Here is a 21825-nt window from a genome sequence, read left to right as displayed (position 1 = left end):
AGTGATTGGAGTTGACCATCTGCCAAGCCCAGGGAGGAGATGCTGCCTTTGAATGCCCCAAAGAGACTGGAAGGCTTGCCAATACCTCTCACAAGTGCTCTGAGGCTTTTGTTTTTGTTTAAGTCCTGATTCACCTTTTTTTTTTTTTTTTTTGGAGACAAAGTCTTGCTCTGTCACTCAGGCTGGAGTGCAGTGGTGTAATTATAGCTCACCGGAACCTCAAACTCACGGGCTCAAGCGATCCTCTCACCTCAGCCCCCCGAGTAGCTGGGACTACAGGCATGCACCACCATGCTTGACTAATTTTTATTTTTTTGTTGTTGAGATAGGATCTAGCCATTTGAGATGGAGTCTCACTCTGTTACCCAGGCTGGAGTACAGTGGTGCGATTTCGGCTCACTGCAACCTCCGCCTCCGGGTTCAAGTGATTCTCCTGCCTCAGCCTCCCGAGTAGATGGGATTACAGGCACAGACCACCACACCCGGCTGATTTTATATATTTTTGGTAGAGACAGGATTTCACCATGTAGGCCAGACTGGTCTTGAACTCCTGACCTCAAGTGATTCATCCACCTTGGCCTCCCAAAGTGATAAGATTACAGACTTGAGTCACCGCACCCAGCCAGCAAGTGAGGTTTTTACTTATCTTCCATGCTGTTCTAAGGTACCACCAACTTCATTTGTATTAAAGTTGTTACATTTTTATTGATTCACTTATATTAATAACTGATACTTAATGAGTGTGTATTGTATGTCAGGCGCTGCTCTAAGGACTCTAGATTGTTTTTGTTTTGAGACAGGGTCTCCCGGACTCAAAAGATCCTCCCGCCTCCACCTTCCAAATTGCTGGGATTACAGGACGAAGCCACCGCCCAGCCCTGGCTCTAGATGTTTAAATTCATGTACTCCACACATCAACTCCATGATTATGTGTACTATTATTATCTCATTTTACTACTGTGGAAACTGAGGTACGAAACTTGCGGAGTGAGGATTTGAACCTAGGTCATACTCTTCGTCGGCCAGAGCCACCCTTTTTTTACATTCGTAGGAAGATATGGTTCACACTGTGCAACACATTGATCTTTTCATTTTACTCTTCTGTAGCTTGTTCCGTATCAACACATAGCCCCTGCTAAGAGGTCGAGAGGCAGCCATTTTGTTTGTAGTCTGGAAGGACTGCAAATCCCGGCAACCCTCGCGGCAGCGGCCCGCTACACACAACAAATCCCGGCATGCCCCTGAGCGGCCCGAGGTGGAGGGTTCTAGAAGGCGTGACGTGGGGTCCAGAGCGGGATCGGAGGCTGGCGCCTTTCGGCAGTCGCTGTGGCTGCAGCTGCCGGGCCTGGGGACGCGGGCGGCCGAGGCCGCCGTCGCAGCCTCCTAGTCTCGCCGGCTATGGCTACGCTCGGCCGGCCCTTCAGCGGCCTCCCTCTGAGCGGCAGCTCGGACTTCCTGCAGCCGCCGCAGCCGGCCTTCCCCGACCGGGCCTTCCCGCCAGGGGCTGACGGCGCAGACTTGGCCCCGCGGTCGGGACCCCGCGCAGTCCCTAGCAGCCCCACCGGGAGTGCGGCGCGCGGACGGTGAGGAGCCCATCGGGCTCAGGGCGGGCGGGCAGGCTGGGCGCCCCTCGCGGCGGGCACGGGCAGGGGCGCGGGCTCCGCGCCGGGGCTTCTTGACTGTCCCTCCCCACGGCCCTCCGCGGGAGCTTCGCAGCCCAGTTTACAGATGAAGAAACTGATCCCCAGAGACGTTAACTGTAAGTCGCCTGGGGTCGCACAGCCCAGGAGTCCGGTCCGAACCTCGGCCCGACTGTGTCCCCGAGAAGTGAGACTTCCAGTTGGAACCTGGGCGACTCGGTCTGGGTGCCCCCTCGGCGCGGCCGCTGTTAGTGACAACTTTCAGTGTCTCATCTGCAAAGTATGCCAAGCATGGGATAGAAACGGGTCCTCTTAGTGAGGTTATGCAAATAAAGTGCTTAGCACAGCGCCTGCCCCGAGGACGTTTTCCCTCTTTTGGTCCTTCCTAATCTGTCTTCCACCTTGACAAAACGACAAGTTGAGATTTCAGTGCCCAGTTTTGTCGGGGCAACCCACCGTTACCCGACTGACCTGTGATTTGTACCCATCCCACTAGGCTTAGAAAGGGACGTTTGGTGTGTGGGGATGAGCAAGATTATTGGAGCAAGAAAGAGGATCCTGAAAGCACAAGCTCGAGTACATTTCTGAATTGACTGATTTTTGTTTGTTCCAACAGTGTTTCTGTTCACTGTAAAAAGAAACACAAGCGAGAGGAGGAGGATGATGAGTAAGTTTCAGTGGTTGTTTATTCACTCTATGGTCACCGTTATGAACCCATGTTGTAGTCTAAATTACTTAAGTGAAAAGGTGAAACATTAGATGAGCGTCTCTGGAAAGAGACACAAATTAGTGACACTGGTTGTCTTTTAGAGAAAGTAACAGTGGCAGACAGGTCAGAGGGAAACTTTTCGCTTTGTAACAAATTGTAATGTTTGGATTTTGAGCCGTGTTAATGTTACATGCACAAAGTAAAATAATTTTAAAAGTATATATTGAAAAGTTGTTTGTTTTTTTTTTTTTGAGACGGAGTCTCCCAGGCTGATGTCGACTCAATGTAAACTCCCGTCTCCCAGGTTCATCCCATTCTGCCTCAACCTCCCTAGTAGCTGGGACTACAGGCGCCCGCCACCACGCCTGGCTTTTTTTTTGTATTTGTTTGTTTGTTTGTTTATTTGTTTAGTAGAGACGGGGTTTCACCGTGTTAGCCAGGATGGTCTCGATCTTCTGACTTCATGACCGCCCGCCTCAACCTCCCAAAGTGCTGGGATTACAGGCCTGAGCCGCCCCAGCCTGAAAAGTGTTTTTTTTTTTTTTTAAGTCAGGGTGTCTGTCACCCAAGCTGGAGTGCAGTTGTGTTATCACAGCTCACTGCAGCATCAAACTCCCTGGGCTCAAAATGATCTTTCAGCTTTAGCCTCCTGAATAGCTGAGACTACAGACTTGTCACCATGCTCAGCTAATTTTTTAAAAAGAATTTTTGTAGAGATGGTGTCTCACTATGTTGACCAGTCTGGTCATGAACTTCTGGTCTCAAGCAATCCTCCCAGCTCTGGGATTACAGGTGTGAACTGTCGCACCAGACCGTATTAAAGTCTTTTACTCCACACCCCTGGTTTTCCCCACCAGAAATAACCCATTACCTGTTTTCTGTGTCTCCTTTAGACGATAATCAAAAAATTTACCAAGTTTTCAAGTCTTTTTCTTTCTTTTTTTTTTTAAGACAGGGTCTGATTCTGTCACTCAGGCTGGAGTGCAGTGGCTGTTTTTTTACATTCGTAGGAAGATATGGTTCACACTGTGCAACACATTGATCTTTTCATTTTACTCTTCTGTAGCTTGTTCCATATCAACACATAGAGGTTTATGTAATTTCTCTTTAAGTGGTTGAGTGGAAGCCAGGCGTGGTGGCTCAGACTGTAATCCCAGCACTTTGGGAGGCTGAGAAGGGCAAATCAGGTGGTTAGGAGTTTGAGACCAGCCTGGCCAACATGGTGAAACCCTGTCTGTACTAAAATACAAAAATTAGCTGTGGGTAGTGGTGTGCACCTGTAATCCCAGCTACTCAGGTGGCTGAGGCAGGAGACTCTCTTGAACCCAGAAGGCAGAGGTTGCAGTAAGCCAAGATCATGCCGTTGCGCTCCAGCCTGGGCAACAGAGTGAGACTCCATCTCAAAAAACAAAACAAAAAAAATAGTTGTGTGGGATTCTATTGTGGGACTTGGTGTAGATAATTAACCAATTTCCTATTGATGGATTTCTAAGTTATTTTCTAATCTTTTGCTATTACAAATCTACCCTGACCATTCTTTTGAAGTTCTTTGTATATGTTTGGAAGTATATGAATGGTTTCCTTGATGCGGAATTGCTGGGTCTTAAAGTGTGTGCATTTTAAAGTTTGAACGTGAGTTTTTGCCAATTTATATGCCCATTAACATCATCTCAACACAAGTGTATTTTAAACTTTGGGATTGCTGCCCAACTAATACATGAAAAATTACATCTCATAAACAGGCAGTCTAATAGAAAAAGAAGTAAGGCCGGGCGCTTTGGCTCACTCCTGTAATCCCAGCACTTTGGGAAGCCGAGGCAGGTGGATCATGAGGTCAGGAATTCAAGACTAGCCTGACCAATATGATGAAACCCGGTCTGTACTAAAAATACAAAAATTAGTCAGGTGTGGTGGCAGGTGCCTGTAATCCCAGCTACTCGGGAGGCTGAGGCAGGAGAATCGCTTGAACTTGGGCAGCAGAGGTTGCAGTGAGCTGACATTGTGCCACTGCACTCCAGCCTGGGTAACAAAGTGAGACTCTGTCTCAAAAAAAGAATAAGAAGTAAAAAGATTTCTCAAAGATAATATCCAAGAACAACCAAATAAAAAAGTGTTCAACCTCATTATCTTTAGGGAAATGCGTATTAAAGCCACAGTGAGATGCCACTCTACCTCCAGATATTGGGATGCATGTGAAGCACCAGGAACTCTTAAACATGGGTAGGAGTGTAAATTGGGGCCATTAGGATCATTAGGCATCCTCATTAAAGTCCTGAGTTGGCATCCAGCGTGGTGCCTCATGTCTGTAATCCCAGCACTTGGGGAGGTCAGGGTTTTCTTGAGCCCGAGAGTTTGAGACCAGCCTGGCTAACATGGCGAAACCCTGTCTCTACTAAAATACAAAACAATAGCTGGTGTGGTGGTACGTGCCTGTAATCCCAGACACCCCAGAGGCTGAGGCAGGAGGAGAAGGCAGAGGTTACAATGAGCCAAGATTGTGCCACTGCGCTCCATCTTAGGCAACAGAGCAAGACTGGATTGCCCAAAATGCTGCCATTTTGGGATGCCATTTTTGTTTTTTTCCCCAGTTTTGCTCTGTTGCTCAGGCTAGAGTGCAGTGGCGCAGGCTCAGCTCACTGCCACCTCTGTCTCCCAGGATCAAGCGATTCTTCTGCCTCAGCCTCACAAGTAGCTGGGATTACAGGAGCATACCACCACGCCCAGCTAATTTTTTTTTTTTTTTTTTTGAGACAGAGTTTCACTCTTGTTGCCCAGGCTGGAGTGCAATGGTACAATCTCCACTCAGCATAACCTCTGCCTCCCAGCTTCAGGTGGTTCTCCTGCTGTACCTCCTAAATAGCTGGGATTACAGGCATGTGCCGCCTTTCCCGGCTAATTTTGTATTTTCAGTAGAGACAGGGTTTCTCCATGTTGGTCAGGCTGGTCTGGAACTCCCGACCTCAGATGATCCTCTTGCCTTGGCCTTCCAGAGTGCTGGGATTACAGGCATGAGCCACTGCGCCTGGCCAATGTTTTGTATTTTTAATAGAGAAAGGGTTGTGTCATGTTGGCCAAGCTGGTCTCAAATTCCTGACCTCAAGTGATCTGCCTGCCTCGGCCTCCCAATGTGCTGGGATTACAGGCTTGAGCTACTGTGCCAGACCAGTATACTGTAGCCTTTTTTTTTTTTTTTTTTTTGAGACAGTGTCTCGCTCTGTTGCCCAGGTTGGAGTGCAGTGGCACAATCTCGGCTCCCTCGGCACAACCTCTGCCTCCCGGGTTCAAGTGATTCTCCTGCCTCAGCCTCCCGTGTAGCTGGGACTACAGGTGTGTGATGATTTTTTGTATTTTTGGTAGAGACGGGGTTTCACCATGTTAGCCAGGATGGTCTCGATCTCCTGACCTTGTGATCTGCTCACCTCGGCCTCCCAAAGTGCTGGAATTACAAGCATGAGCCACTGTGCCTGGCCTATTCTGTATCTTAAATTACATTGTCATCATTGTTTGTTTTGTAATTATTTGTTAAGCTGTATGTTTGATGTAATTTTATGTGTGTAGGATTTTATAGTTAAAAAGGTTAAAGAAGTTTAAAGTTGATTGTTGTTTTAATTTATATTTGTTAATTATAAGTGATATTGAACATCTTTTCTTTTTTTTTTTTTTTTTTGAGATGGACTCTCACTCTGCCGCCAGGCTGGAGTGCAGTGCTGTGAACTTGGCTCACTGCAATCTCTACTGCCTGGGCTCAAGTGATTCTCCTCCCTCAGCCTCCCAAGTTGCTGGAACTGCAGTCGTAAGCCACCAGGCCCACTTTATTTTTGTATTTTTAGTAGAGACGGGGTTTCACCATGTTGGCCAGGATGGTCTTGATCTCTTGACCTCATAATCCACCCGCCTGGGCCTCCCCAAGTTCTGGGATTACAGGCGTGAGCCACTGCGCCTGGCTGTTTATGCATATTTTCTATTGGCTTATTGATCTTTTTCTTACTCATTTATAGGAATATTTTTTTTTTTCTTTTTGAGACGGATCTTCACTCTGTTGCCCAGGTTGGAGTACAGTAGCACGATCTGGGTTCACTGCAACCTCCGCCTCCTGGGTTCAAGCGATTCTTCTGTCTCAGCCTCCCGAGTAGCTGGGATTACAGGTGCGTGCCACCACGCCTGGCTAATTTTTTGCATTTTTAGTAAAGACAGGTTTCACCCTGTTAGCCAGGATGGTGTCTATCTCCTGACCTTGTGATTTGCTCACCTAGGCCTCCCAAAGTGTTGGGATTATAGGCGTGAGCCACCACGTCCTGCCAGGAAATCTTTATTAAGGAAGTTAGGGGTTTCTGTGTGTTGTACTTGTTTCCTTCAAATTTATCCTTTGTCTTTTAATTTTGTGTATTTTTTTTTTTTTTTGCCATTGGACACTTTGGATTTTCTCAACTTGTTGATACATAGATTCATAAAACATTAGATTTGAAAGTTCCCTTAGTTGAAAAATCACTGGGTCAGGCACAGTGGCTCATGCCTGTAATCCTAGCACTTTGGGAGGCCGAGGCAGGCAGATCACCTCAGATCAGTAGTTTGAGACCAGCTGGGCCAACATGGTGAAACCTCTTCTCTACTAAAAATACAAAAAGCAGTGAGGCATGGTGGTACGTGCATGTAGTCCCAGCTACTCGGAGGCTGAGGCAGGAGAATTGCTTAAACCCAGGAGGCGGAGGTTGCAGTGAGACCCACTGACCAGAAAATATTTCTGTTCTTTATTGCCTTGGGATTACTGTGGATAACACAGGAAACTTTCTGCTTTTATCTTTTGGGGTTCTCTCTTAAGATGTTATTATAGATGCCTAAATAAATAAATAAAAAGTTTAAAGTATAGAAACTATTGACTTAAAAAGTTAACCATCTCAATTTACAAATGGAGAAGTTGAGGCCTTGGGAGGAGGTGGGATGAGACATTTGGATGTCTAATGCCCGGAAGTGTGCTATCATATTATCTTTGGGACTTAATTATCATCGGTCTCTATTTAGAAAGTGAACCTACAGGCATGAAATAACTTAGCCTAAATCATGTTGTTGGAGGTCAGAGTACAGAACCCAGCTGCTAAACTCATTTGCATTTTATAGTGGAATTGTTAGATTGTGTGGGGAAATTGCCTGTTCCCTTTAGATTTATTTTGCTTTTTGGGGATGTGGACTCTCTCACTGTGTTGCTCAGGCTGGTCTCAAACACGGGGCTCAAGTGATCTCCTTCCGCAGCTTCCCGAGTAGCTGGGACTGTAGGCACACACCACCACACTTGCCTTATTCTGCTTTTTCTCAAGATGCAGCTCACTACTTTACTGTGACACTTTGGAGAAGCCAGGTTAGTTTTTTAGGTCCTAGTTTCCAAATCAAAAAAAAAAAAAAATGGATTTGATGAATTCTAAAGTTTCTATGAAGTATGAATTTGTTTAGGATGTGAAGACATTATGTTGGAAAGTGGGAGAAAATTGGACCCCACTATTGGTTGGACACTGATAGAGCCTCTGACATTTTGAAGGGGACCAAGAAATTAATGCTGTCCCCCACACCTGTAATATTAATACTTTGAACAAACCTCATTAGATGTACATTTTTGCCCTAAGGGAATATAGAATGGCTGCCAGACCATCTCCCTATATGTTTGATGGAGCAGTAGCAGTATGACAAAATATGCTGAATTGCTGACTTTTGGGTTTTTTTTCATTCATTCATTCATTCATTCATTCATTCATTCATTCATGGTTTGAATTAGTGTCTCACTATATTGCCCAAGCTGGTCTTGAACTGTAGGCTCAAGTGATCCTCCTACCTCAGCCACTCCAAGTGCTGGTATTACAGCTGTGAGCCACCACACCCAGCCAACTTTTGGTTTCTTTACTTCCCACTTGCCCTTTCCAGAGCCAAATAAGCAGGAATGACTTTAAGGTCCCACATTGAACACTTCCTGTCTGAACAGGCAAAATCTTGCAGGTGCATCTTTATTTGGCAAAGAGCAGTAGAAGAAAGCAGTTTAGTGTGGCTGTGAGAATAGCAGGAAGAAAAATGCAGTATTTTCCATCTTGTAATCACACATTGTCAAAAAAGTTAGTTTTTTAAATATAAAATTTGATTGGAGATAGGAATGATAAACGTTTCATTTATATTAGTTGGGATTTTCATTGAATTTTTTTTTCTGTTTTTCAGTTGTCCAGTAAGAAAGAAAAGGATAACTGAAGCAGAGCTCTGTGCTGGTCCTAATGACTGGATTCTTTGTGCACATCAGGATGTAGAGGGGCATGGAGTAAATCCCTGCATTAGTGGCCTTTCCGTACCTGGGATATTAGATGTTATTTGTGAAGAAATGGATCAGACAACTGGAGAACCACAGTGTGAAGTTGCCCGAAGGAAGCTTCAAGAGATTGAGGACAGGTAACTGGGCAGTGTATATAGCTGGTTTTTTGCTGTTTTCTTGTAATATCTCTGCTCATATAAGCTAATTGTATTTATCATTTGGTGATACCTTGATCCTTAGCCTCTCAGAAAGACTGTAAGTCAGAGAATTCAAAGTGTATGGTTTTTTTTTGTTTTGTTTTTTTGTTTTGTTTTGTTTTTTAGATGGAGTTTTGCTCTTGTTGCCTAGGCTGGAGTGCAATGGCACCATCTTGGCTCAGTGCAACCTCCGCCTCCTGGGTTCAAGCGATTCTTCTGCCCCAGCCTCCCGAGTAGCTGGGATTACAGCTATGCGCCACCAAGTCCAGCTAATTTTATATTTTTAGTAGAGACAGGGTTTCTCCATGTTGGTCAGGCTGGTCTCGAACTCATAACCTCAGGTCATCCACCTGTCTCAGCCTCCCAAAGTGCTGGGATTACAGGCGTGAGTCAACCCCCCGCTTTTTTTTTAAATTGAGACAGGATCTTGCTTTGTCACCCAGGTTGGAGTGCAGTGGCTCACTGCAGTCTTGACCTTTCAGGCTCAACCCACCTGCCCCCCTCAGCCTCCCAAGTAGCTGGGACTGCAAGCATGCACCACCACCCCTGGCTAATCTTTGTGTCTTTTATAGAGACGGGATTTCACCATGTTGCCCAAGCTGGTCATGCATTCTTGGGCTCAAGCAAGCCGCCTGCCTTAGCCTCCCAAAATGCTGGGATTACAGGCATGAGCTACTGTGCTGGGCCAGTATACTGTAGCCTTTTTTTTTTTTTGAAACAGAATCTTGCTCTGTCACCTAGGCTGGAGTGCAATGGCACAATCTCGGCTCACTGCAACCTCTGCCTCCCAGGTTCAAGCAATTCACTTGCCTCAGCCTCCTGAGTCACTGGGATTACAGCTGTCTGCCACCACACCTGGCTCATTTTTTTTTGTATTTTTATTTTTATTTTTGGAGACAGAGTCTGTGTCGCTCAGGCTGGAGTGCAGTGGTGTGATCTCGGCTCATTGCAATCTCCGCCTCCCGGGTTCAAGCAATTCTCCTGCCTCAATCTCCTAAGTAGCTGGGATTACAGGTGCCTGCCATCACACTTGGCTAATTTTTGTATTTTTAGTAAAGACAGGGTTTCACCATGTTGGCCAGGCTGGCCTCAAACTCCTGGCCTCAGGTTATCTGCCCATCTCGGCCTCTCAAGTGCTGGGATTACAGGCATGAGACACCATGCCCGGCCGTGAAGTATGTGCTTTTAAAGTGAATTCACATAGAACTACTAAGTGTTTTCACTTACTGTCTCTGAATATTAGTTTTGGTTTATGTGATAATTCTCTGAAAAACATTCAGATTTGATTGTATGTAAAACTTTTTTGTTAAATGAAATGTTGAACAACCCCCTGAGTATAGTTTTTTTTGTTTTGAGACGGAGTCTTGCTCTGTTGCTCAGGCTGGTGTAGAATGGCACGATCTTGGTTCACTGCAACCTCTGCCTCCTGGGTTCAAGTGATTCTCCTGCCTCAGCCTTCTGAGTAGCTGAATTACAGGGATGTGTCACCACACCCGACAAATTTTTGTATTTTTAGTAGAGATGGGATTTCACCATGTTGGCCAGGCTCTTCTGAAACTCCTAACCTCAGGTTATCTGCCCGCCTCAGCCTCCCAAAGTGCTGAGATTACAGATGTCAGCTGCCACGCCCAGCCTGAGTATACCTTTTATACTCAGGTATAGCCTCATTTTTTGCTTGGTCTATTGCTGTATTACTTACTGCTTTTATCCTTTTTTATTTTTAAAATTTTGTCTAAATACTAGAATATATAATAGCTTGTCTAAATATTTTTTCTTCTGCTGATGCCTTAATTGATTTAGGATAATTGATGAAGATGAAGAAGTTGAAGCTGACAGAAATGTTAACCATCTCCCCAGTCTTGTCCTTTCTGATACCATGAAAACAGGTTTGAAGAGGGAATTTGATGAAGTTTTTACAAAGAAAATGATTGAGTCTATGTAAGTTTTGGTACCTGATTTCTATTTCTTTATGATCTTGCAGGGAAAACCCAGAGTCTAGATTCTGCCCATCCTGTCCTCGTCGGCTCTTTTTATCTCCTGATCACCAGGCAATCGGAGATTGGCTTTTTCCTAGTTCATTGGGTTGAGCAAAGTGCTTTACAAGCAGGAGTTTGAAGTATGGGGAAGTGGCTGCCTTGCCTACTTACTCTTTCATTCCTTTGAAGACCTAAAATGGACTGCAGTCTGCTATTTGGAAATGGAATGACTGGCAAGAGAGCCCACTCGCTCAAGTTCTTGTGATAGGATATAGGAACCACATTTCAAAGGCTCCTGTTTACCCGGCTTTCTAAATTACCCAGGAAAACATTGAGGCCTAGGAAACAAAAAAAAAGTGGCCCAACAGTGAAAGTAGTTACTGCAAAGACTGCAAAACAAAGCTCGCATTCTTGGCTCATTAGCATAGTCCTTCCAGGCCTTTAGCAGAGCTGTCTTGCTCTTAATCTAAACACAGTTTATGAGCTCAGTTGTCTGGTTTCCTAGATCATCAGAGTAGAAGTAGAAACAGCAAATGAGAGGAGAACAAACAAAACTCCTGACAGGGAGCTGTGACTACACTGTGAGGACAAGAGAGGAACCTGGAAAGCAAACACAATAACCTAAAAAGTAAAGTGGCCTGGGGCCTGTGAGTAATGATTAGCCAAGCCCTGTAATCCTGTAGTCCCTGTAGCCGCCATGATCTCAAATTGCCGTTATTAACTATGTAAAATAGTAGGGAAGTTGGTTGTAAAGTGCCATTTAGGTATTGCCTAAGAAAGACTTTAGATCGAGTTGGTACTCAATGAGGGCAAGTTTCAGGTATCTGAAAAAACCTCTTAGGACACCAGTCTCAGTGAGACCAGATAGATGAGGCATTATTACCTTTGGATACAGGGGAGATGATTTGTGCTAGAAGTTCAGCTGCTATTTGGTCTTTATCACAGAGGTTTTGCATTAGGGTCCTATCTTGAGCTTATAATTAACTACCCAGCCCTAAGGGTGGGTAAATAGCCATAAGTAAGCTGGTCACGTTACCCTCCAGCCTAAAACATAGCACTTTCTGCTTTTGGTAGTTTTTCAGAAGCTAGCCTTTGAGGGTGTTTCATTGTTTTGTTTTATTTTTGCTTCCTCTTTGGGCCCAGACACCATCACTGCCACAATGTGTGTATAACATAGTCATTTTGCCTTAACCGTGAAGCTTGCTTTGTTTTGCTCTGTTTTGTGTTTTGAGACAGGGTCTCACTCTGTCACCCAGGCTGGAGTGTAGTGGCATGATCACAGTTCACCACAGCCTTGATCTCCCGGACTTAGGTGATCCTCCCACCTCAGCCTCCCAAGTAGCTGGGACTACAGGCACCCAGCTAATCTTTGTATTTTTTGTAGAGACAGGGTTCACCATATTGCCTGGGCTGGTTGCAAACTCCTGGGCTCAAACCGTATGCCTGGCTCGGCCTCCCAAAGTGGTAGGGTTACAGGCACGAGCCACCATGCCTGACCCATAAAGCATTATACTTTGTACCTGTACTAAAAGGCACCTGAGATACTTTCAGCATGTTTGTCCAGTGTTTCCTTTTCATTTATAATGATTTAGTATAAGCTAGCTGCCTACATCTAATATTAACCACAGTTTTAAAAAATTTCTAGCAATCAAGGGCTCTATATTTTCACATTGGATTTTTAGATACTTCCCATCACAGCATCATTACATCCACTTGATTTGGTTAGATATGCATGTTGAAGTGTGCAATGTTATGTATTTGAGGGGCGTTTCTAAAGATAAGTTGGAGCCAGGCGTGGTGGTAATGTGCCTGTAGTCCTAATTACTGGGAAGGCTAAAGTGGGTAGATTACTTGAGTCCAGGAGTTAAAGGCTGCAGTGAGCTATGACTGTGCCACTGTACTCTACCCTGGACAATACAGCAAGACCCCATCTCTTTTAAAAAAAAAAAGAAGAAAGTAAAGATCAGTTTGTGTGTTCTAAATCTCCTGTTTTGCTACCATCAGTCCTTAAGGTATTAGGTAATGTTGGCTTTTCAACCTATAGCTTTTGTTTTCATGTCCTAAAATTTTTTGATAAAAGTCTGTATTTTATGTCTTAGGAGCCGTCCTTCCATGGAGCTTGTTCTCTGGAAACCCCTCCCTGAACTCCTTTCTGATAAGCCAAAGCCATCCTCTAATACTAAGAACTATACAGGAGAGAGCCAAGCTAAGCATGCAGCTGCTGGCACTGCCTTCCCTCAGAGAACTGAACTGTTCTTGGAACCTCGGCAACCAGGGATGTCTCTTTATAATAGTTTGGAGACAGCTACTAGCACAGAAGAAGAGATGGAACTCTAGAAACCAATTTCTACACTAAAGTTGTCAAATGTTAGAAGAATCCTGTGTTCAGTTATGAGACTCTTTGCATAGTATAGAGACTTGAAAGTTTTATGAAACGGGTGTAATAATATCTCCACCTGTGATTTGGGGGTGGGACTCTCATTTTGGGTAGCCATTTATTGACTTCAACTTTTTGCCAAGGAAGTGTGTCTCAAAGGAAAAGCAGTTTTCTGTGGGGCTTATTAAAGGAATGTTGGTTTACAGTTTCTTCGAAGATTATAGCCTCTTCAAAGACAAGTATAGAAGCTGTATGTGTAAGGGTGACTTAAATCATATATCACATTGTCTAAACTATTCAGACACTTGGAGAATATTCTCATTGAATTAAAAAAGATGATTAAGAAGGATGCTCCTACTACAGCTGTATCCTGACAGTTAAGTCACAGTTTAGTGTGTAGATATGAGCTGTGTACAGTGGGGACTATATCTAATTGGGGAGGAGGGAAGAGAGCAGTAGCTTAAGCCTGTTGCTAAGAAATCTAATTTCTTAGCAACTTGTAATTTAGTTATCAATTCAGTATAGCTCGTTGATAGCCAATAGTATTGTGGCTCTCCTCTTTGACTATGAAAATAAGAGAGAAAGTTTTTCCTTCAAGGCTTTTGGACCTTGTGCCACTGTTACTCCTTGGTTTCCCTTGCGTAATTGATAAGCCCAGTTATTCAGTAATGTTTACAAATTAATTGACTTTCAATGATAGTTAAAAGACTGATGTAACCCATCTGCAATTTGCCTATGGGAGAAGCATCCTTTAGTTCATCCTAAGGAAGTGCTTGGTCAACTAAACCCAGCATTGATAACTTTAGTAATTTTTTTAAAAGTTATACTTGTATTAGCAAGGTTTTTTTTTTTTTTTCCCACCGCAACCTCCACCTCCTGGGTTCAAGCAATTCTCCTGCCTCACCCTCCTGAGTAGCTGGGATTACAGGTGCCCACCTCCACGCCCAGCTAATTTTTGTATTTTTAATAGAGACCGGGTTTCGCCATGTTGGCCAGGCTGGTCTCGAACTCCTGACCTCAGGTGATCTGCCCACCCCAGCCTCCCAAAATGCTGGGATTACAGGCGTGAGCCACGGCGCGCAACCAGCAAGTTATTTTTAAATGTTAATTTAGAAAACAGTGAATGATTAGCTGAAAATATATGAGCAGGTGACATTGAGGTTTACTGAAATAGCCAATTTGACTGGTGCTGAGACTTGTGCAGTAAGCCTAAAAGGTAGTGGAGAATTGCTTCCTGCTAGCAGGAAGCCTTCATCTTCTTGAGTACCTAAACCAGGCTTCAGGTGTCCTTTGAGGATAGCCAGGTTTGAAATTTGTAGTTTCTCAGGAAGAGCTCTTCTGTGTGGCAGGGGCTGATAGGGCAAAATAAAGTATCCACTATAAGTTATTAAATGAGTGTAATGGTATAATGCCCTTCCATCACACAACAGGACACCACCCCAGTTTTGTTTTCTGGGTTTCTTCCCCCTTTGTAGGAATCAGATACCTTTTGTAGAAAAAAAATGGCTTATGCCACATAAAGGTGAATTTTTAGAAACCACCTTCTAGGCGTTTTTGGAACCCTTACTGAAGTCCCTACCCTTGTTACAGATGGCGTAGAAGTTACAAGTCTGTTAATTGGACTGTTACTTCTTTGCCTGTTCCTGTTTTCTCTTTCTGTCTGGATAGTCAGGAAAATATTTAATGTTTAATATTTAAACAAAATATTTAATATCTATACAGTAAAATTATTCAAACTTCAAACCAGTATTGAAAGCAGTTGGAAACCAGCTAATAGTTTCTTAATCTCAGATTTCGAGATGAATGTAAACCGTATTCTTTCGAAATGTGCAAGTGTTTGATTCATGCCGTTTGATAAACTTCTGCCTTGTAGTCATTGTTTGATGGGACCAACTTGTAAAGTTTGTAGCCTTAAACAAATCTCCATGCTAAAAAATGTGTTCTAGTGCAACACAAAAACATGAAGTGACTGCCCAGAGGTAGAGTTAGTGTTTAGGTGGAAAGGAAGATGACAGCTTTCCAAAGAAGGACCTAAAACACACCAAGATTGTCTTCTACAGGAATTGTTGGGCAGGTCTCCGACTAAAGGTCTTACGATGAAAAGGAAGAAACGAGCCCGCAACCCAAGGCTCTGATACTACTGGTAAATGTAGGAGAGAATTAAGATTCTGTTAATTAAAATCCAAATAGAGCTTATTTCACTAGTCAAGTTACCTGACATTATAATTATTTCTGCAGGATAATTGATATTTTATGTTCTTTTTTGGACTTTATCTTCTTGCATATGTTTCTACAAAAATTGTTTTCTTCATCCTTGTGGTGCTTATTCATCTGAGCCGTCTCCACAGTCCCAATGCCTCTGCTTTTTATTTTACTTTTGTAGCATAAGGGTTTTGCTTTTGCTTTGCCTTAAGATTTCCTTAGGGAGTTAACAGGGCTTTTCATTTTGTACAGCTTTTGCAGCATGGATCAAACTTTGGCTTATTGTGCTAATGTGTGAAGAGAAAACAATTATCTAAAGCAAGTGAGCTTTAATGAACAAATGTATATTTTTTCTGAGTTTGAGTAGGGTGCGTGTGGTTTTTGTTTTTGTTTGTTTTTGTATTTAGTATGAAGAAAGTCTTGTTTTCATAAATATTAATCACTTAAAAAACTGCTACTCTTTCTTGAAAAGGTACACATGTAAAATTTAGGAAAATAACTAAGGTAGGGGCAGGAACCATAAGAAGAATGTTTACCAGCACGTTTATGTATTATTTTGGATTTGGAACTTGGCTTTGTTTTTCAAAAGTGACAAGAATGGTTCAGTTCTAGGAGTGTTCTGGAAGATGCTGTTAATTTTACTTTAAAATGAGAATCTGGTGTTTCTGTATTTTATCGTTTTCAATAAAACTTAAGTGTTTTGGACTTTTGAGATACTTGTATTAGTCCACTTAATGAAATCAGATACCTCCTTTCCTCTTAATTGTAGTTGAAGCAGCATTCATATCAGTGAAGGACTTAAATTTATGCTGAAGGGATGATTATGTTGGGATAAAGCTAAGTTTCATATTTGAATTAGCTATTCCCAAAATAGGTAGGCTATGTGTTGCTGTTCTAAAACCCATAGACTGCTTTCCACTCAGAGCAATTCACTGCTATTGTTAGTATTTAGGTGGCAGTGGTAACTGTGTATCTAAAAATGTTCAAATGGGCCAGGTACGATGGTGCATACCTGTACCAGCACTTTGTGAGGCTGAGGCAGGAGGATCACGTAAGCCCAGGAGAGACGAACCTGGGCAATGTTAGCAAGATCTTGTCTCTTAAAAAAAAAAATAACGTATATATATATATATATATATTTAAATGTAGAGTTGGAAGAGTGGCATACAGAGTTCATAGAGGGGGTTGAGGATCTTTGAAAATGGGGAATGGAAAACCAAGTGATGTTTACTTACGTGGTTGTTACATTTTTTTTTTCAGATGGAGTTTTGCTCTTGTTGCCCCAGCTGGAGTGCAATGGTACGATCTCGGCTCACCGCAACTTCTGCCTCCCGGGTTCAAGCGATTATCATGCCTCAGCCTCCTGAGTAGCTGGGATTATAGGCATGCGCCACCACACCTGGCTAATTTTTGTGGTGGTGGTTTTTTTTTTTTTTTTTTTTGAGACGAAGTCTCGCTCTGTCGCCAAGCTGGAGGGCAGTGGTGCAATATCAGCTTGCTGCAACCTCCGCCACCCAGGTTCAAGCGATTCTCCTGCCTCAGCCTCCTGAGTTGCTGAGACTATAGGCGCATGCCACCATGCCCACCTAATTTTTTTTTGTACTATTAGTAGAGACGGGGTTTCTCCATGTTTGTCAGGCTGGTCTCGAACTCCCAACCTCAGGTGATCCGCCTGCCTCGGCCTCTCAAAGTGCTGGGATTACAGGTGTGAGCCACCGTGCCCAGCCAGTTCATTTCTTTAAGACTTGACAGGACACTGGGTGGCAGTATTGCCTGCATATTTACATTCTTTGATAAATACATTCCTGATTTGGTGGGTAGGGGGAGTTAAGTTTGGGATACAATTACAAAAAACATAGAGGCTTCTTTTTTTTATTTTTCAGACGGAGTCTCCCTCTGTTGCCCAGACTGGAGTGCAGTGGCGTGATCTCGGCTCACTGCAACCTCTGCCTCCTGGGTTCAGGTGATTCTCCTGCCTCAGCTTCCTGAGTAGCTGCGCCTACAGGCATGTGCCACCATGCCCGGCTAATTTTTGTATTTTTAGTAGAGACAGGGTTTCACCATATTGGCCATGCTGGTCTCGAACTCCTGACCTTGTGATCCACCCACCTCAGCCTCCCAAAGTGCTAGATTACAGGCGTGAGCCACTGTGCCCGGCCACATGATGGTTGTTTTTTGGGTTTTTTTTTTTTTTTTGGAGACGGAGTCTCGCTCTGTCGCCCAGGCTGGAGTGCAGTGGCCAGATCTCAGCTCACTGCAAGATCCGCCTCCCGGGTTTATGCCATTCTCCTGCCTCAGCCTCCCGAGTAGCTGGGACTACAGGCACCCACCACCTCGCCCGGCTAGTTTTTTGTATTTTTTAGTAGAGATGGGGTTTCACTGGGTTAGCCAGGATGGTCTCGATCTCCTGACCTCGTGTTCCGCCTGTCTCTGCCTCCCAAAGTGCTGGGATTACAGGCTTGAGCCACCGCACCCAGCCCATGTGATGTTTTTAATCAAAATTTGGAAATTACAGCTAAAGATGATCTAATTACAGGTTTGGAAACTAAAACCTAAGTAGATCATGTCGTCCAGTTCCTCAGGTCAGTGTTCTTTCACTTGACCAGTTGTTTTTAGAGTCTTTGCAGATCTAAGATGTCATTTAGATTTTGTTGAAATAACCAATAATATCGTTCAAGTAGTCTAACATTAAACTCCTTGAGAAAACATGGTTTTTTTTTTTTTTTTTTTTTTTTTTTTTGAGACGGAGTCTCGCTCTGTCGCCCAAGCTAGAGTGCAGTGGCTGGATCTCAGCTCACTGCAAGCTCCGCCTCCCGGGTTCATGCCATTCTCCTGCCTCAGCCTCCCGAGTAGCTGGGACTACAGGCGCCCACCACCTCGCCCGGCTAGTTTTTTGTACTTTTAGTAGAGACGGGGTTTCACCGTGTTAGCCAGGATGGTCTCGATCTCCTGACCTTGTGATCCGCCCGCCTCGGCCTCCCAAAGTGCTGGGATTACAGGCTTGAGCCACCGCGCCCGGCCGAGAAAACATGGTTTAGTATTTATCAGTTGGTACAAATCCTCTAGCTATGTTAATTCCCTAGTTCCTCAGACTACCAGTAGCATCTTAGAGATGAAGTAGTTGTGGTTAGAATAGTGTTTGGATTATAGCCCCAGCAAGACAGTGATGTTTGGTTGGGTGCAGTGGCTCATGCTTATAATCCCAGCACTTTGGGAGGCTGAGGTCGGAAAATTGCTTGAGCCCACACATTTGAGATCAGCCTGGGCAACACAGTAAGACTCTGTCTCTATAAGAAATTTAAAAGGTGTCGTGGCTGGTCCCAGCTACTTAGGAGGATGAGGTGGGAGAATGGCTTGAATCCAGGAGTTCGAGGCTGCAGTGAGCCATGATTGTGCCATTGCAGCTCAGCCTGTGTGACAGTGAGACCCTGCCTCAAAAAAAGACTGATGTTTTCTTTCAAAAACTGTTCGGTGGGTAAACAAGCCAGTCTTCCTATTTTTTTTTGTTGTTGTTATTTATGTATTTATTTTTTAGAGATGGGGTCTTGCTGTGTTGCCCAGGCTGGTCTCGAACTGGGCTCAAGCCATCCTCCCACCTCAGCCTCTCAAAGTGCTGGGATTATAGACGTGAGCCAGCGTGCGTGGCCCAGTCTTTCTGTTTCTTAATGAACTTTATGTCGTAAGAGAATTGAATTCTTAGGAGACTAGAACATAACTGATCATTTTAAAGTGTGCCTGGAGTAAGCAGTATTACCTTCTGCCTACAGTTCTGTCCCTACTTTCTCTCTGCTCCAATAGCATATCTAGTAGAAAAGCAAGGAGGGGTCCGGGCGTGGTGGCTCACACTTGTAATCCCAGCATTTTGCAAGGCTGAGATTGGTGGATCACTTGAGGTCAGGAGTTTGAGTCCAGCCGGGCCAACATGGTGAAACCCCGTTTCTACTAAAAATACAAAAATTAGCTGGGTGTGGTGGCATATGCCTATAAGCCCAGCAACTCAGGAGATTGAGGCAGGAGAACTGCTTGAACCCAGGAGGTGGAGGTTGCAGTGAGCCAAGATCATGCCACTGCACTCCAGCCTGGGTGACAGAGCGAGACTCAGTCTCAAAAAAAATAAAACAAAACAACAACCAAAAAAAAGAGAAATAGATTGGTGTGACAAGGCCTAGGGAAATGGCATGCAGGCATCTTACCACTTGCCTCTTCAATCGCGGTTATGAGACAACCCTCTGCATTTAATGGAACTCTTGCTTTCGTTTTGTGGGAATTAATCGTGATTTTTTATTCTAACCATTCAATTTGGTGTTTCAGTATGAAAATGTCCATGAATACCAGGTGTTTTCTCAAGGCTGTTTAGTAATTTCCACCCATCTGTGCAGGAAATGAAAACCCTGATAATTTACACAGGTTATATATGTCCTGTCCTGTTAGTACAGCTGCCTCTTTCATGTATCATTGAATATAAATAACTTGAGCCTCAACCTCCAGATGCTTGTGCTATAATGATAGAGGCTAAAGTACATCTGTAATTACATCTGCCTATACAATCCCTAAATAGGTTCTTGGTGCTAAGGTTTGCAGTTACAGAAAATCAGGTGAGATAAAGTTTCCAATCATGGGGTCAGCTGGAGGCTGTTCTTATATTTATAATACAGAAACCTTTTGTTTTTAAGGCAGAGTCTTGCTTTTTCACCCAGTCTGGAGTGCAGTGCTGCAATCTTGGCTGACTGTAACCTCTGCCCCCTGGCCTCAAGCAATCCTCCCACCTCAGCTTCCTGAGTAGCTGGGACCACCAGTGCACACCACCATGCCTGGCTATTTTTTTTACTTTTAGTGGAGAGGGTTTTGCCATGTTGTCCAGGCTGGTCTTGAACTAAGCTCAAGCAATCCGCTGGCCTTGGCCTCCCAAAGTGCTGGGATTATAGGTGTGAGCCACTATGCCTGTCCTGTAAGTTTCTGAAGAAACTTAAGAGCCTAAGCAAGCTTGCATTGCTGAGCACCAGGATTGGGCCCTGGCTTCAGCGACTGAATCTGGAATGCAGCTGACTTGCCTCCAGTCACTACACCAAAGGCATTTTTTTTGTTTTGTTTTAATGGAGTTTCGCTCTTGTTGCCCAGGCTGGAGTGCAATGGCACAATCTTGGCTCACCGCAACCTCTGCCTCCCGGGTTCAAGTGATTCTCCTGCCTCAGCCTCCCGAGTAGCTGGGATTACAGGCATGCACCAACACACCCAGCTAATTTTGTATTTTTAGTAGAGACAGGGCTTCACTATGTTCGTCAGGCTGGCCATGAACAACTGACCTCGGGTGATCCGCCCACCTCCGCCTCCCAAAGTGTTGGGATAACAGGCATTCTGTAGTCCGCTTTGTCTTGCTGCTTGGGATTCTCTGAACCCTGCCTTTTTTCTACTCATTCACTTTGACCTCCCCAGAGTTAGTCTTCATAAGTAGGGAACAGAGCATTTAAATGCTAAATTGACAGAATGATTTCATCTACTGGCATAGGTGAAATTTTATAAATAAGGAAAGTCCTATAAAACCTTGTAAGATTTCCAAGGAAAAGATGCTATGAAGGATGAGGCGGTTATCAAGTCTTTGGGAGTTGTATTAATGTCACTAGGATTTTTTCTTGAAGAGATTTATTATTAGATGAAACAAATTCTTGAGTAAATATAATTCTAGCAGAAATTAATACCCTTCCAAAGTGGATTAGGAGGTAATAACTAACTTTCTAGTGCTTAGGATGGTGCCTGGCATATACTAAATGCTTATGATGCATCATCTCTTTGAATCTTAACCACCTTTAGACACACCATTATACAACTTTACAGATGAGGAAATAAGTGATTATATATAACCCCTGGGTTGCCCAGCTTACCAGTGGCAGAGTTGAAACTAGGGAGTTTGAGTCTAGAAAATGCTCTTAATTCCCATGATAAGGGCAAGAGAATCTCGATATGTGATGGTGTGTCCTTGTTTAACATTTACAAGATGGTATAGCAAATAGTGGTTAGGGTTCTAGCTCTCCTACTTACTGGCTGTGATATTGGTCAGTTAGGCTGAAGAATCTGTCTCAGAAAGATAGTAACTGCTCAAATTATAGCTTGTATCACTTACGGCAATCCAGAATTAAGGCAGGCAGCAATTAAGGTGGAAAAGCCTTCAGTCACTTTAAAAAGGGGCAGGCTCACTTCAGTTGGATAAAGTCCTACCACAGCACACAGAAACAACTAGAGAGAAAATAAGACTTACGGCCCTAGAAGAAATCAAAGAACAAGGATGCTGCATTGTACCTTTTAATTGCATGGGTAGTTTTAAATAAATGGAGAAAGCACCTTTCAGAAGCTACACTAGCAGGAAAAAATTCCATCAAGCATTTACATAGTAAATTTCTATAGTTTCACAAAAGATTCTTTTTTTTTTTTTTTTTTTTTTTTTTT

At 43.8% G+C, this 21825-nt stretch overlaps 1 protein-coding gene across 3 annotated transcripts; it reads left to right on the top strand.

Annotated features, from left to right (window-relative positions):
- Window positions 1-1153: 1153 nt before the first annotated feature.
- CCDC117 (coiled-coil domain containing 117) lies at window positions 1154-16096 on the top strand. 3 transcript variants are annotated; one of them, XM_017855549.1, is made up of 5 exons: window positions 1154-1583; window positions 2257-2307; window positions 8545-8769; window positions 10630-10767; window positions 12905-16096. In XM_017855549.1, the coding sequence occupies exons 1-5, from the start codon at window positions 1399-1401 to the stop codon at window positions 13140-13142; spliced, it is 837 nt and encodes a 278-aa protein (XP_017711038.1). In that variant the 5' UTR covers window positions 1154-1398; the 3' UTR covers window positions 13143-16096. The 3 variants fall into 3 exon arrangements, with proteins under 3 accessions (XP_017711038.1, XP_017711039.1, XP_017711040.1); XM_017855550.1 differs by having other exon boundaries at window positions 1565-1583; window positions 8624-8769; XM_017855551.1 differs by lacking the exons at window positions 1154-1583; window positions 2257-2307 and adding an exon at window positions 5656-5676.
- Window positions 16097-21825: the final 5729 nt, after the last annotated feature.

This window comes from Rhinopithecus bieti, unplaced genomic scaffold (assembly GCF_001698545.2).
Source record: "Rhinopithecus bieti isolate Rb0 unplaced genomic scaffold, ASM169854v2 scaffold_36959, whole genome shotgun sequence".
NCBI lineage: Eukaryota > Metazoa > Chordata > Mammalia > Primates > Cercopithecidae > Rhinopithecus > Rhinopithecus bieti.
The sequence above is the reverse complement of the archived record's forward strand: the minus strand, read 5'-3'. Positions and strand labels throughout refer to the sequence as shown.